The 15,172-nt window shown below is 35.5% G+C and overlaps 1 protein-coding gene across 1 annotated transcript in view; it reads right to left on the bottom strand.

The window, feature by feature from the left end:
* Positions 1-15,172, bottom strand: part of CAMKMT (calmodulin-lysine N-methyltransferase) — a 198,429-nt gene that overhangs the window by 7,211 nt on the left and 176,046 nt on the right. The window contains exons 8-10 of the mRNA XM_048937846.1: positions 13,649-13,723; positions 6,966-7,029; positions 1,295-1,426 (exon numbers count right to left, since the gene is read on the bottom strand). Coding sequence (XP_048793803.1) covers positions 1,295-1,426; positions 6,966-7,029; positions 13,649-13,723 — 271 coding nt within the window. The remainder of the gene's footprint in view (positions 1-1,294; positions 1,427-6,965; positions 7,030-13,648; positions 13,724-15,172) is intronic.

Here is a 15,172-nt window from a genome sequence, read left to right on the forward strand (position 1 = left end):
TATCATTTTAGACCCATCTCTTGGATCAAGATAACAACTATTACTTCTGCATTTCATTGCTGCAGACCTGATTTGGATGCAGTGGGTAATGAAAGAGAAATACTACTGTGAAACAACATAATCAAAATCATGCCCCTTTTCAGGTGGAGGCAGATAAAAAAATATCACATTGGGCCTTACATTTATATAATTGTATAGGACAGAAAGTAAAGGTGGTAGAAGAACAATGACTGAAATCTATTTGGTTTCAGTGCAAGCAGAACAAGGCCTACCTGAACAATGAAAGTAAGTGATTTTATATACATATCTCTAGATAGTTTTGACAGCAGTCTCTTGAAGTATAAAATTTCATAATAAAATAAATGTTTGTTCCTTACAACATCATGTGCATATTTTTTTAGCATACTCTGGTTTCTACCTGATGGTGGCCCTAAACAGAAAAAAAAAAAAGCATTTCACTCCAATTCTGAACACATCTGTATTTTCTAAGAGTAATTCTTAGAAAACTGCAAGAGGTTATGCCTACGGCCATATGTGGCCTACAACAGTGGATTTCTTTTGGTATGAAATAGAGATCTCAGAATTGCAAGCAATAAATGTGATTCTGATAAGCACTTCTACACAGGGAAATAAGAACCTACTAAAAAGTTTTCTGTGAAGTACCTTCCTCTTCACGTCCTGTATTACTCTATACTTATAAATAATAAAATAGGAGACTGATAACAGTAGCTTTATGTAAGCAAGCTTAGAAATCACGTTCAGATAAGTGCTTTTGACCTAAATCTTGTAGCGCCTCGATCTGACATATAACCCCACAACTGTGAAATTCTGTATGAGATTTAGCAGTTTGAAGCTGCTAACTGACCCAGCCATAAAGCAGCCAGAGATAAGGATTTAAGGTACGATATGATACAATTAGACATTCACCTTCTATTTATTTCAGTCCATCTCAGTATTTAACCTACTTAAAAGTTGCAAGCTTTTTATTAAAATATAAATGCTGGAATGCCATATATTTATATGCAGCTAACAAGAAGAAAAAAGGACTCTCATAAATTAGATTTCTGTGAATAAAAAGGGTAAACAGAAGATGCTTCTGCAAAACTCTTCTAGACGTGCAGAGATAAAGGATGGTTCTACCACACAAAATAATCAGATACAAAAATAGCTGTTCAGAAACAGCACACCTAAGGAGTACTTTAATCAAACATTTAGGTTACCTGCCAAAAGGACCATGATCTCTTCAAAATGCAATGCGGATTAAAGTGTTATCTAACACAAGCAGAAAACTAACCTTGGAGTGGAAGTTCGAAATGTGTTCATCATAATTTTCATGTCTTTGGATAGAGAAACCAGCTTTTTCAGCTAGATTGCAAAACTGGTTTAAAGTATTCCCTCTGTGTGGAGCAAATACCATTGCTTTTCCCTGGAACATTAAAAAGAGAATTTATACATTTTTTTAAATTGGAAACGAATGAGATATAACATACACCTGACTAAGCTTTTAATATACACGGGTTGGAAAAGACAATTGTTCTCTTGGTAAAGTATTAAAACAGGATAATATAAATCATTGTTCAAACTATGCAATATTTCTGTGATTAAACAGAAGCAAAATAGAAACTAATAAATTCTTTATAGAACTGCTAACTGCAACACATCTGCTACTTTTCACATACTAGCAGTGCCTACAAATTCCCTAGCTAAAACACAGTAAAGGCATACAGAATATAATCTCAATGCAAAGCCATTTGTTAGCTCATGACCACACAAGGACTGTAAATAATATTTTTCTATTTTTATTCTCATGCATAGAAGAGTACCTCTCACTTGATGTCAGTGCAATTACAACAGGGCAAAATGGAAGACAAATGAGACCCAATCATTAATTTTTTTTTTTTTAAATGTTTTAAACTACCTGAGCAAAGCAACTGAATGCAACCCTAAAAGCAAAAATTGCATTGAAAGCACAACTTAATATTCTTGCATAGTAATTCACGATCTTTCAAGATGATCAGGCCATTTATGATGCCCAGGCAATATGTTATGGTCCATTAGCTAGTAGTTTGTTCATCCTTCTGTATTTAAGAAAATAAAAATGCTTTATCTTGAACTGATAGATTTTAGACACCCTGTGCAAATTATTTGCCCCAAACCTCACCTATTTGATATAGCATCTCTTAAAATCTTATTTGGAAAATTAATTCTAATTGGCTGAGTATTGTGCTCTGTCACTTGGAATGAAAACTGGTTGAAGAGCTGTAAACAAAGGTTAATACCAACAAGCAGTGTATCAAATTGAGGTGAATACAAAGTTTACTGCGAATTCTTTTATTTAACTTCTATATTAATGACAGCTAAGAGTAATTTGTGAGGTGCTGTAACTAACCAAATAGACAAAAAATTTTTTTGTAGGAATCTAAACAAATAACAGAATTCATTATACACCGTAGAAGAATATTTGGCTAATGAAAATGCAATTTCATGTATCAGAAAAATAGTAAAAAAAATAAAATTGAATGAAAGAAAGTCAGTAAGGATTCAGGAAAACTATAATGCTGACACACTTAGTGAGGAGGATAAATGACAAATCTATGTGCCACCGCACATGCACTCATACACTGAGACAACACTCGGTGAGGCAGCAAGAAAAACTACGTCAGTATCTATGGTACTAATGTGTACATAAAAGACTGCAATCATTAATACCATAGCACTGCATTCATTCTCACAACGTCTCTGTGAGATAGGGAAATACTGTTATCCTCATCTCTCTCATGGGAAATTTAAGCACAAAGGAGACCAAGGGCAATACCCAAAGCAACTCAGTTTTGCTCACTGGTGTAGCTGTAACTTTCATTTTGTGGCTAAATAATTTTATGCGCAAAGGAGTGTAACTCCCACTAAAGGAACTAGAATTGCTTATGTAAATGTTAGGTCTGAATATAGGCTCAGGATGAAAAACATTAAATGCTGGAAATTCACAATCAGTGTGAAATGTGCCGTAACTTCCCTCACATCCTTGGCATGCTTTAATATAGCCTTCAATAGCCTTCTGCCGAGGATCCTCCTCCCGCTGCCATCTCATGCTCCCTAGAATGCTGTTCTGCAGAGACTCTCCTAGCAGAAGGAGGATGAGACTCCCCTGGGAGTCCCTCATTTTAACCAGCACCTTCATTGTAATGGGAAACATGTACCCTGCCCAGGGCATTTACTGACACCACCATCTGTGGGGATATCAGCAACGGTTGAACTTTTTGAGTTTCTTGGGGTACCAAGTTCAACGTCAGTCACAGTTCCAGCAGCTTTGATGAGGCAGTAAGGTTCATACATCATCACTGCTGCCCTTAGAGATTTCAGTTTGAAGTCAGCAAACTATGCAATCAGTCCTTCTTACACTCTGTAGACTAAATACTTCAAATTTAATTTGAAAGAGAAATACAGTAAAATAGAGTGTAACATGGTATATATCTTAAAACCAGATTGAAAATCTTGAAATAACTTCAGAAAAGTAGAATGGTCCTTCATGGACATCACCACACCGTTCCTGCTCATTAGCTGGCATAAAACGCCATTCCTCTATTGAATTTAGTGCACGTCTAAAACATTTGAGAATCTTGCCATTGCTGACTAAAAATGAAGCATGATTAAGTTTATCACTGCAATAAAATAAAATCAGATACTGGAGATACTTCTAGCCTAACATAATCTTGGCTTAAAGCACTTGCTGATCAACTGCCTGATTTGTGTAATTCTGCTACCTGTTGCGTGGGATTGCATTCACATTTCTGATTTTAGAATCTGACAACATGGTTTAATAACATCCAATTAACTTCACTGGGATTTTGAAGGGATAGGCCACAAAGGAATCTATAATTTTAAAAATTCACACTTTTATTACAAAAATAAGCAAACGAGTGTTTATTATTTGAGAGAAACTAAATGTATATTTTAATCATAGGGAAAAAATAAAATTAAATGTAGGTAAATCAAGTAGCTTGCTTGGAAGAGGAATACAATAATGCTCCTCAAGATGAATTTCTCTGATGTAAAATTTTAGTGTCTAATTCTGGGAACTGGTTTTCAGATGATGTTTGCCTTTGTAACAAATTCAGATAAGAAGTCTCAGTCCCCAGTAATTCTGCAAGCTGCTCATTTCTGCCTACATGCATCCATGTCCTTCCTTCCTGTGCCAACACAACTGTCCAAGAAGCCATACTATGTATCAGATGACTAACATGAAGAGAATCCCTCTTTCCAGGAAGAAGAGTTAGTAAGGACACACACAGTTCTGTGACATTACAATTTCATAGGGATGGCATCAGCCACAAATAAATAACTACAAATAACATCCTTAATGCAAAAGGAAATAGCAAAGATAATTCTATATCAAGAACAGTGAGAATAGATTATCTGTGCTCACTTTCTCCTTCAAGTCAGTTTTTAGCATACTTGTTATTTTCTATTTAACTCCATTTTTTTTCAAGTTTTCTGCTCTGTTATTCTTCTGAAATTCTTTCATTCTAGTTATACCTGAGTTGTTAACACTTGAAAGGTGACTTTCATCTAGATGTGTCTTTCATTTGTTTCTTTGTCAATTTGCCAAAATATTACTAATAATGAAATATAACTTCTACTTTTGAGACAAATTAACTCATGCAGAAAAGTGAACTTAATCAAAATAGTTCACAGCTTAGCTTGGGCATTTAATAAAATGCACTCTGTTACCCTTGGATTTAAACAGAGCAATATAGAACAGGAAAAATTATAACTAAATGATAACTAAATGTAATTGTATCCTCTCTTGGGATCTCAAATGAGCATATGAAAGACACAGGTCTTCCAAGTAAGAGCATATCTTGATGGCATATCTCTTTAGCATGCCTTTTTTCTTAACAAGGAAGCTCACTTAAGACGTCCATGCTCTCAGCTTCTACTGCACAGTCTTTTGCTGCTCTCTTATTTATGAATAACAATTACCTGTAAAGCCATTTCATAACTGATATCCATTCATATGGCCATGATCTGGAGGCAAAGAGCTGATGAGAGAAAGGAACTGTGGTCTAAAATACACATATTGGCTGAGCTAATAATCACACCATGCATATGACGAGAAACAAAAAGCCATCTCCTTTTATATCATCTACATTCACAAAGAATTGTAGCTCACCTGCCCAAAAAAGGCATATTCTGAATTTGAATTTGAATTAGCTGACCACAAGCAAGAAAGTCAGGAAGGTTTTGGTTTAAAGCCAGGTTAACAATTCCTGGACTATTTACAGACGTGAGCTGTAAACACTGGTAAAAATTCAGGCTGCTTTACCCTTACCATATTTTAATTCACTTCCTCCACTTGAGTTAGCCAGCCCAGTTAAAGAAAGTGTGCGTGTACATATACACACGTACACATGCTTTTGCCAATACAGACTACCATGACAAGTGAGAGAAAAGAAAAATAGCTATTACTTCACTCCAGCTAATAGCTCTAGATAGGTCACAGTTACCGGAGCATCTCTTATACACTTCCTGATGCTCATACTCTTCTTGCACAACATCTTTTAATGCTAGCAGTGCAGTGGCCTATGGTGGCACCTGAATATGTGAGGGCCCTGATCCAGGCAAAAAAAAAAAAATTTTTTTTGGCCTTTTATTGATCTGAGATAATGTTTGTGTTCCAAATCACCTAGAGGTCCTCAACATTATTGTGTACGGGCAGCTGACGATAGAACACCAACATCAGAAAGCATAACCATGGCCACGAGTTCCCTATATCACCCTTGCTTCTACTGATAAAAATATCTGGGTAACATTTTCCCCAGGGTGACTACATTTCTCCTGTCTGCCTGGCAGCTTTGATCCACATCTCATTAAAATCATTCAGTCTTAAGTAACTTGCCTTAAGTCACTCAGGAAAGTCTATGATAGAACCAAGAATAGAAACCTGATCACTCTTAGCAAAGAATGGGATTACTTACATGGCTAAAATGACTCAGTTTCTTAAGTCTTTGCATGTTTGAGACTTATATTCCTTATGTAGAGAAAATCTCTCGTACAAAAAGTAAAATGAAATTCATAAATAAAATTTGGAGAATGCATTGTTAACACTAAATAGCTTTGTGCTGAAATGGAAAATTTACCATGCTGAAAGATTTGTATGGTAAGCATGAAAGGTACAATTCTGTTTCTTTCTTACACACTTCCTTCATGTGTTTTCTCCTATTCCCTTTTTGATCTCTCTCTCTCTCTCTCTCTTTTTAATTAGATTCAAGATTATTTGTTGGTTATAAATATGTGCATCTAACAGCTTCTTTTTGCCTGAAAGTCTTTCAGGTTTATTTTAATAACCTAGAAGAGTGAGATACGTACAATATTTTCTCAGTGACGCTCATGTAGAATATTTAGCATTTTATTAAGAGCTTGATTTCACTGTGTTTTAAAATTGAAAATGTGTAAATACTAGGTCTACTTCATGAAAAAAAAGTTTTGTGCTACAACATATACATAAGGGGTTTATTCATTTCACATAAACAGAAATGAAAAGAAAAAAATATTCTTTCATAATAAATAAATACACAATGACAAAGGTTACAATTGAAGGGATTACAAATGACAGAAGCCAACATAAAAACTTTCAATATCATACTTTTACTTTAATATGAAGACATTATTATCAAAGGAAAATACTCGAGAAACGCTTTGATAAAAATAATCTCATGCTATCTTTGAAGCGGTTTCATTTATTTTACTACCCACTGTGTTCCTTATCAGAAGGCCAAGTATAAGAAGTTTCCTAGTTTATGATTAGGAAAGAATCTGATAGATTAGAAGACTCAATTGAAGTTGGACATAATAAGTATTAAAGTATTACATGACATTAATCCTGCCATTCCATTACTCTCTCAATCATTGTGCACAGACTAATTATTCTGAAGCCAGTGTTCAGGAGAAAATAGAAACATACTTACACTGGGTTGGAGTAATCTCTTTATTGCATCAACAAGGCTAGCTCTGTACTGGTCCAGAAACAGGCTGACATTGAGAAGAGAACAGAATCCAGATTAAAATGGGTTTTCAATTCTAATGATACTAATGCAGATAAGTACAAGGCTAATTACACATGTTTACACAATGCTGTAAAAGAGAAACTGTGGTCTACATTCCTGTGGTCCAATTCAAGTACTTTTTAATTAAAAAATAAACAAAAATAGGTGAAGCATGAAGCAAATATAATCTATACCAAAGCTCAAATATCAGCATGAACCTTTGCGAGGCTGAAATTCACAGATCATATATACATGCTATTAAAATACCACCCTATCAGAAATCAGAATCAATACACTGTGATACAAAGCTAACATTTTACATGCTTTCTGTACAAGGGAGGGTGGAATTTTTAGAAGTATCTTCTATTGTACTTTGGGATCTATTATTAAAGGTATTTTTTCCCTTTTCCCTTTACAGTTGTAGCATTAGTTCATTATTATGTATTATGCAGATTTTTTTTTCTATTTTTATATCCATGTCTATTTTTCCACAGAAAATTTTACAAGCCCCTAACTCTTCACTCCTCAAATGCTGTTCAAACACAATGACCCAGATCATACAGAGTTGTCCTCCCTCAAGACTGAAATCCTTCATCTCCTGCACTGAGAGCAGTAAAGTCAATTTTCCCATGCAATGTCGCCACATGCTCATCCCTATTTTGGCATGATTACCTCATGATTTGAGGGGATAATCCACTCTTCACGCCCCTCAGTACCTTAATGTATATACTAACACTGGCAACCAGGGTGCCAATCACTCTTGACTAGATATTTGTGGACAGGTAGTTAATGTGGATGAGAGACATCTACAATTGTTAGTGAACAGCCATCAGATAGCAACCAGTGCTTTTCAGTCCTTACTACCGTGGGCTCTGTTTATATTGGTAATTCAGATAACAAAGACTCCTATCAAACAGGCCATAAATAATGTGATTCTTTCTTCATTATTTTTCATTCTTTTGCTGTAATAAAACTACTTCCAGTTTCTGTCAAGCTCGAGTTCCACACTAAAAGGCATTTTGTCCTTTTTTTATGGTGCTTTTCTACAATCTCCATTCCTTTTTTACTAAAATAACACTTTCCAAAGGGTGGGTGATTTTTTTCCAGGTTTGAAATTTCTAAATGAATATATGAAAACAGTGGCCTTACTAACTGCAAGCCAGTGAGTAATAACAGAATATGTGTGGATAGGTAAGGACACTCCACAGTTACTAAAGAGAATACAATAATAAGTATTACAGGGTGAAACAGCTGTATAAGAACTGTAAATTTTCCTACTCAGGAAAATAAAAAAAGAGCCTTGCCAGCAACTAAATATCAATGAAAAGTGGCAGACTCCCATATTGTTGGAAAATATGTAGACTGGCTATCCATCTACGACACATTTCTTAAAGAACATTTTGTACAGAAGTATTACATTTTTAATTCCTTCAGGAAGATACCGAATTACTGGATGATAAGCGGACTGACAGCCTATCCAAAAGGAAATTCAAATTTTAGCAATTGGCATGATAGCCGTTCTTCAACCTTGATTGATCTTACTGGAAGGAATGGACAAATATTTGTTTAAAGTTAATTCATTGAAACTGCAGTTGATCTCTGTAATGTCTCCTGGGAGCTTTAGTCACACTCATTTCAGGTAGATCTCCGTACAGACAAATACCATAAGACGTTACTTTGCCAGGAACATGGCCACCTGCAGAACAGATGGAATACAGTGCACGAGTTCTCTCCAAAGAGAATATCTAAAAATAACGAATTTTCTTCAACATGAAGCATCGCAATTTTCCAGAGCAAAAATTCACTTTTCAGGGACCTTCATATCATTCTGTCTTTTTACAATGAGACGGGGGTGCAATTACTGCTACCAGTCTCATTCCTTTGCAGTAATGTAATTATAGGTCTTTGTTCACCAGGAACTTCAAATATTCAGGTGATCTGCCAAGAGACCGGACAACTTCAAGGATACCATTTCTGACTGACACCCACTTGATATTTGAGTGTTAAAGGAGGCAGACTGAGACCTGCCACATACTCTGACCAGAGGGAGCACGGAAGAACATTTCTAGTTTCTATCTGAGTTGCAGTATGCCCCGGATGAGGAAAAACCAGAAGTTGTCAGATGATCTGTGATGCACATAGGTCCAGCATAGGATTTGGCCCATGGAAGGAGATTTAGTCATGCAATTCCTCTTAGCAGTAGCATTTGTAGGATTAAACACTAACATAGTATACTGAATATGTACCCCTTGGAAAATCCTTTAAAGCTCATTCAAATTACATAATATATTGTTCTAAACCACTCTCACTTTGTTCTCATACCTCATTTTAAATTTGGCTTGGATCACTTTGGTGGGCTCAGTATTTTTTCTATGAAAAAATGTGATATAAGCTGTTTTTTCTACAAAAAAGATCTCATGTTTATGTAGAAAGGAACCTGCAAAAATACCAGTGTAGGACGAGAATAAAAAGTTTTTTGGGGGGCCAGAAAAAGTTTATGATCTTGGTAGTAAAAAGGCAAGAAGGTGGTTTATGATTTGGCCTTTCTGTAGGCAGTGCTGTTAATTCGTAAAATCACATGTAAGTTTACACAAAAGTTGTATGTAAGCAAGTCACAATGAAACATTCAATAAAAAAGTAGATTCTTTCTTCATTTCATGCTGCTGTTTTGTCCTGTTATCCTGTGCCTTCCAACAACTGGCACGTGCTTACATTTTATAGACTGCAATGTGAACTTATTCTTCTTTTTGCATATTTTCAATTAGAAAAGGAGCTTAGTTTACAGGTGTACTTCAGAAATGATTACATTTACAGGTAGTGAGTGCCCCATGTAAGAGTCACTTTTAGTTGACCTTCACTTGCGTGGCTAACATAAACCAAAACAACCTTCTACGCTGTCTGATTACAGTGCACTTGAAAGTGTGGGCAAGAAAACAGATTCATTATGAAATGAATAATAGATTTAAACTGAGGAAGAATAGAAATCTTACTGCATTCCTGCAGAAAGATTTCTTTATATTAAATGAAATACTAACAGGAAAAAAATGGGTATAGTGTAAGTTATCCAAAGAATATTTTCAGTTCAGTTTTGCATTCCTGGTGAATCCACGACTCCTCGTGACTTCAGCAAGTTTCAGCAGTGAAAGTAATGTGGGACAGGCCAGCCAGCTACTGCAGTGAAAATCCTTGCACATGTGCCAAACTTTAAGAATACAATAACTTTAACTACATAAAGTTGGACAATCTGCATTTACGAGGCGATAATGAAGTTTTACACCATATTCTATCTTTACATTAAAATTAGGTGTAAAAAATCAGTTCGCAAAAACCTGCAGGGCAAAGATTTTTCTGCTAGCTCTCCCCTCATGACCCTGACTGTTTTCTCAGACTAAAAATCTCAGCAACTGTTTTCTTACTTTCTTTATTTGTCTTAACAAAGAAAACAATCAGAAATGTGAGGCTCCTAGGAGCTTTGGCCGAGTCTTGTCTGTGGCCTATCCAGCGGACACCTGTTATCTCTTCTCTGTAGTCATACTCATGCTCACATTTCCAGCATCTGCTTGACCTTGTGCCTATAAGCACAGGTCAAATGAAAGTTCAGAATTCTGGCAGCCTCACCTGGCCTTGAAAATGCCCCTTAAAAAAATGAGGTGAGTGGATATGCTCTAAAAATTCCATTATTTCAGTAATTTCTTCCTATGTATCCTTTTTCCAGGTGTGGGCTTGCAGAGATACATATTTTTTCCTTATTTTTTATCTCATAGTTGACATTTTACAAGTTATTTCGGAACTGCTGAGCCATGAAACTATTTTTATTGTCAAAATCCTGAATGGTTAAATAATGACTAGCTTTCACCGTTTGCCTCATATTTATTTTATAATCTAGTTGAGCTTCTAAATTTAGCTGTTAACTAATAGACTGTCTGTTCTGGGAAGTAAGTTATTTTCCACCCCTGCACACAAGGTTTATGAACGCCTGACTGTAAATATATGAATATAAACACATCACCGCTTGTTGTAATCACGTACATTTTTACTTGAACCTCCATGTGGATTTGGAATATGTTTATGAATAGAGCTTGTTTTCATGTAAATGGGATCAAGCAGTACCACTGGTTAGCTGTTCAGGGAATCAGACAATATCACCCTTGCTGGAAATACTTCAATAAAAATTTATCCATGTACCTAATATTTGAACTCAGATTTTTTGCTTTATAGTTCTCTGTTCTAATCCCAGATTTTATTGACTGACAATGAGCTATATGGTGGTGTTAAACTAAATACAATCTCTCCTATCTGTTTTTATCACTGAATACTTCAGGTTTCAGCTGTGGAGCTGTAAGAAAAGAGATTTCTTTTCCTCTTCACTGACAGCCCAAAAATTCAGAAAGCAAAAATCCTGCCAACAGTTCTAAAGCCAATTCTATATCTCAGAAGAGAAATACATGAAAATGAAAAGAAGATTTGAGTTTGATAAAGGAAGGAACATTTTTTTTTCCAGCTTTTTCGTGTATCAGAAAATCTAGTGTCCGTAACTAAGAGAATGATTTTTAAAAGAAGCAAACAATAAAAGGATTTCATGCTTATTAAACTAGATATGTGGGCACTTGGAATAAGAAAACAGAGGCAATTTCCGAATAAAAACACGCACTTTAAACTAACCTGGACATTTCTATTTATTTTTTAGGAATCTATAAATATTTATACACTTACCTGCATCATAAGTGCTTCAAAATAAACATACAAAATGCAGGGATTGCAAATGCATAATGTATTTTACCTGTCACGTGTGATTCTTTGTTTCCTAAAGAAACTACACTATTTCCAAAAAGACCAGGAGGAGTATTAACAGGACTATTACTGGCAAAAAAACCCAATAACTTAAGTCTCTCTCTGCTGTACCCACAGCACAAATAGGATGACATGGTGTGAGTATCAAGAGTACAAGAGATGGCACAGCCAGGTTGTTTTGATATTTGCGTGAAGAACAAATTTAACTCTAAATCTCTTGGCAAGACCTTGCTTCACCCACATAATCTGGAGAACATCCATATGTGAGCCTTGTCTAAGCCTCCGAGAAGACTGCTGCCCTCCTGCTCATGTCCGCCAGCACTCTGATCTGACTTTCATACTTAATCTGATCTAATCCTGCCCAGCATTAACTTCATCTGTGCAATGAAACCTGGAGTATCCATTCTAATATTTGGTGAGGAAGGCATTTACTAAATTACTTGCTGAAATCATATGGTGTTGTTTAGCTCCTTATTTTAATCAGATGATGCATCTCTGAGGCACATTATCAGCGATTAGTTAGAAACCCTTCTCTGTCCTTTTTGGGAACAAAGAACTCCTCTGAAATTAAATGAAGCACTGTTGCATTCTGCAAACAAGCAGGTATTAGAAATAGGAAAGAAGGAGGACTAAATACACTTTCTCCGATGTTATACAAAAATGATAACTTTTCTGGAATCAGAAGAGTTTGCTTAAATAGCAAAACATCAAACAAGAATAAAAATAATTAAAAAAAAGCTCTACAGGAATATTTTATCAGAAGCCTCTTAAAAAGAACATTGTTTAAAAAGACAATAGACAGCTACACACTTGCCTTTCTCTTTTTCCTTTAACAATTTCTTAGTAAGATGTAGAAATCTGCTGCACTGAGCTATCCTAGCAAGTCCTTGTTTTCAGAATTTGGTCCTTTACAATGTGCAGTGCAACAAAACATAAACAGCTTTTTCTGGTTTAGATGTTCAAAGGGTCGAGAGGAAATATTAATGAAGGAAGACTCACTTCAAAATAACTACTATCCTAAATTAAATCTGCACATCCCTTTTTACATTTAATTTATATATTGCAAATAATTAATAATTTGATATTTAAAGTTAGCACACTGTAAATAAAGCAAGCACAATTCTACAAATTTGGTTTCAATAATGGTCTCTGTCAATAAAATCTATTTGCATAATTTATTAAACAATATCCTGTACTGCAACATGTATCCATCTTTTCATAAATTGAATGGTGTACTCTGATTTTTTTACTAAGAATTCTCTTACAATTAACATGTGCCACTGTAAATAACATAAAGCCTTTTTCTACAAATACTGCTGTCAAATTGATTTAAGAAGCAGAATGTCATGGGGAAAAAAAGGTTATAAAATCTTTTTTTCCTTGGAAAGATTTTCCAGGGAGCAAAAAAATATATCCCCTTATATCAATAGTCAGATCTTTCCTAAGAAGTAAGCTAATTGAGCTGTTTGTGTTGATAAACTCCCTTTTCTCCAGACTGTTCCTCACTGAGCCATAATTATTTGCAATTTGCCTAAGTCGTCCATTTACTGATACGTCAAGCATGAAACAGAGGCAATTCCAGAAAATGGAAATGCTTCTCAAAATCAATCTTTGGGAAATAATGTGGTAGAAGTTACTGTGTGATAGAAGACTACCTTATAACTGTCACATGGAGATGAATATTAATTTGTTGAGGTTAAGGTGGCTTTGTGCTTCATTTGTTGACTTTGCTTAGCCATCAGCAAGCAGCACAGTACAATTACTCCAGCAAAGCTATTTTTCTAACATGAGTTTTATGATTTTTATGTACTTACCAGTCAGCACACATAACAATGTCAAAATGTCCTTCCAATTGAGAAACATCTGTCTCATTATCCCATCGTAAAATGCTGGAGGAAAAAAAGATTTTTTTTTTAAATGAAGAGAAAATAAAAAAAGGACTTACGATTTTCATCTTGAGATTTTAAAAATATTAATATCATTCTATGTGACACAGGCATGCTTTTAAGAGCATACACTTGTTACTTTCAAAAACGAATGTAAAAATATTACTCCGTATTTTTCAGTTTTAAATCTCAAAGGCAAAGAGCCACCTTTTAATTATATCAGAAAGGCAATCCACGCAGGTTCTGATGAGTGGATCACCAACAAACATTCATTTCTGAGTGAGTGACACCTGTACGGCCTCAGATTTTTACCCCTTAGCACCACTGCACAAGGAAGCGGAGCCTGAGTATTGACAACCTGAATGAAATAGGAATTTGCAGACCAAATGGATCTTCGTTACATCTGGCAGGCGAGCCAGCCGTGTTTCTCATTGAGGAAGTGAGCATTCACTTGGGCTCAGGGGAGGAAAGACAGGGTGAAAGAATGCCAAGTTTAACTCTGGTGCTGGCTATGTCACCTCAGGCAAGCTCAAAAATACAGCAGCGCTTCGTCAACACCTAATCTCTTCTAGGTGATAAGTTATTTAATTCTGAGATACCTAATAACAGGCAACAATGCACTTTTGTGCAAAGTTCTTCTTTGTTTATAAATGCTGCCAATTTATGTAGCTGCCACAAAGGATTTCGGTGCTCGGCTCCTTTTTAAAAAACAGCAAACCAGTGTTGGAATTTATGGTGTATTTAAAATATCATTACCCCAAAGATTTGAAGCTGCATTTCTATTTCTAGGCTATTTTTAAGGAAAAAGAAAAAAAAAAATCCATCTTCCTTTTTCATTTCCTGGTTATTTATAATAGAAAGTAGATAAATATTTATGGGAAAAGCACTTGTGGGGGAAGGGTCTAATCTGATCTTGTCAGCTTGTGCATGCTTATCTCAGTTTTGTATGAGTCTTGACCAAATAGACCCTTTAGTCTTCCCACAGCTATAATCTACTTCTGGTTAAAAGCCATCTCCATTCACATACTAGTCCTAATATTTAACTGAGGATCAGTTATAATGCATTCATTCAAAAATGTTCCCTAAGTAGGCAGGAAAAAAATAATTTTTTTTCATTTGCTACACTCCGTGCAAAATGTTGGTGGATATATAGGTCAGTTGAGACAGACTCACCGAGAATTGAAGTACTAGTATATGAGTATACATATGTAAACAGACACAAAATTTGAGGGAGAATGGTTTCAAAAGATGGAAATTATGAAAGGAGAAGCCCAATTGGTTGGGGCAGCTTGAATATCTGGGTGTCAGCATACCCAAACAGATCAGGACTCATTAGCCCATTTTCCGTCCTGGAATTTACTGTGGCAATCCAAAGAGAGAAAAGAGTAGATTAATTTAATTTCCCCCCCTCATCCCCCCACCTCAAATTGAAAGTATTCCAGATTTTAGAAG

This window comes from Lagopus muta, chromosome 2, assembly GCF_023343835.1.
Source record: "Lagopus muta isolate bLagMut1 chromosome 2, bLagMut1 primary, whole genome shotgun sequence".
Classification (NCBI taxonomy): domain Eukaryota; kingdom Metazoa; phylum Chordata; class Aves; order Galliformes; family Phasianidae; genus Lagopus; species Lagopus muta.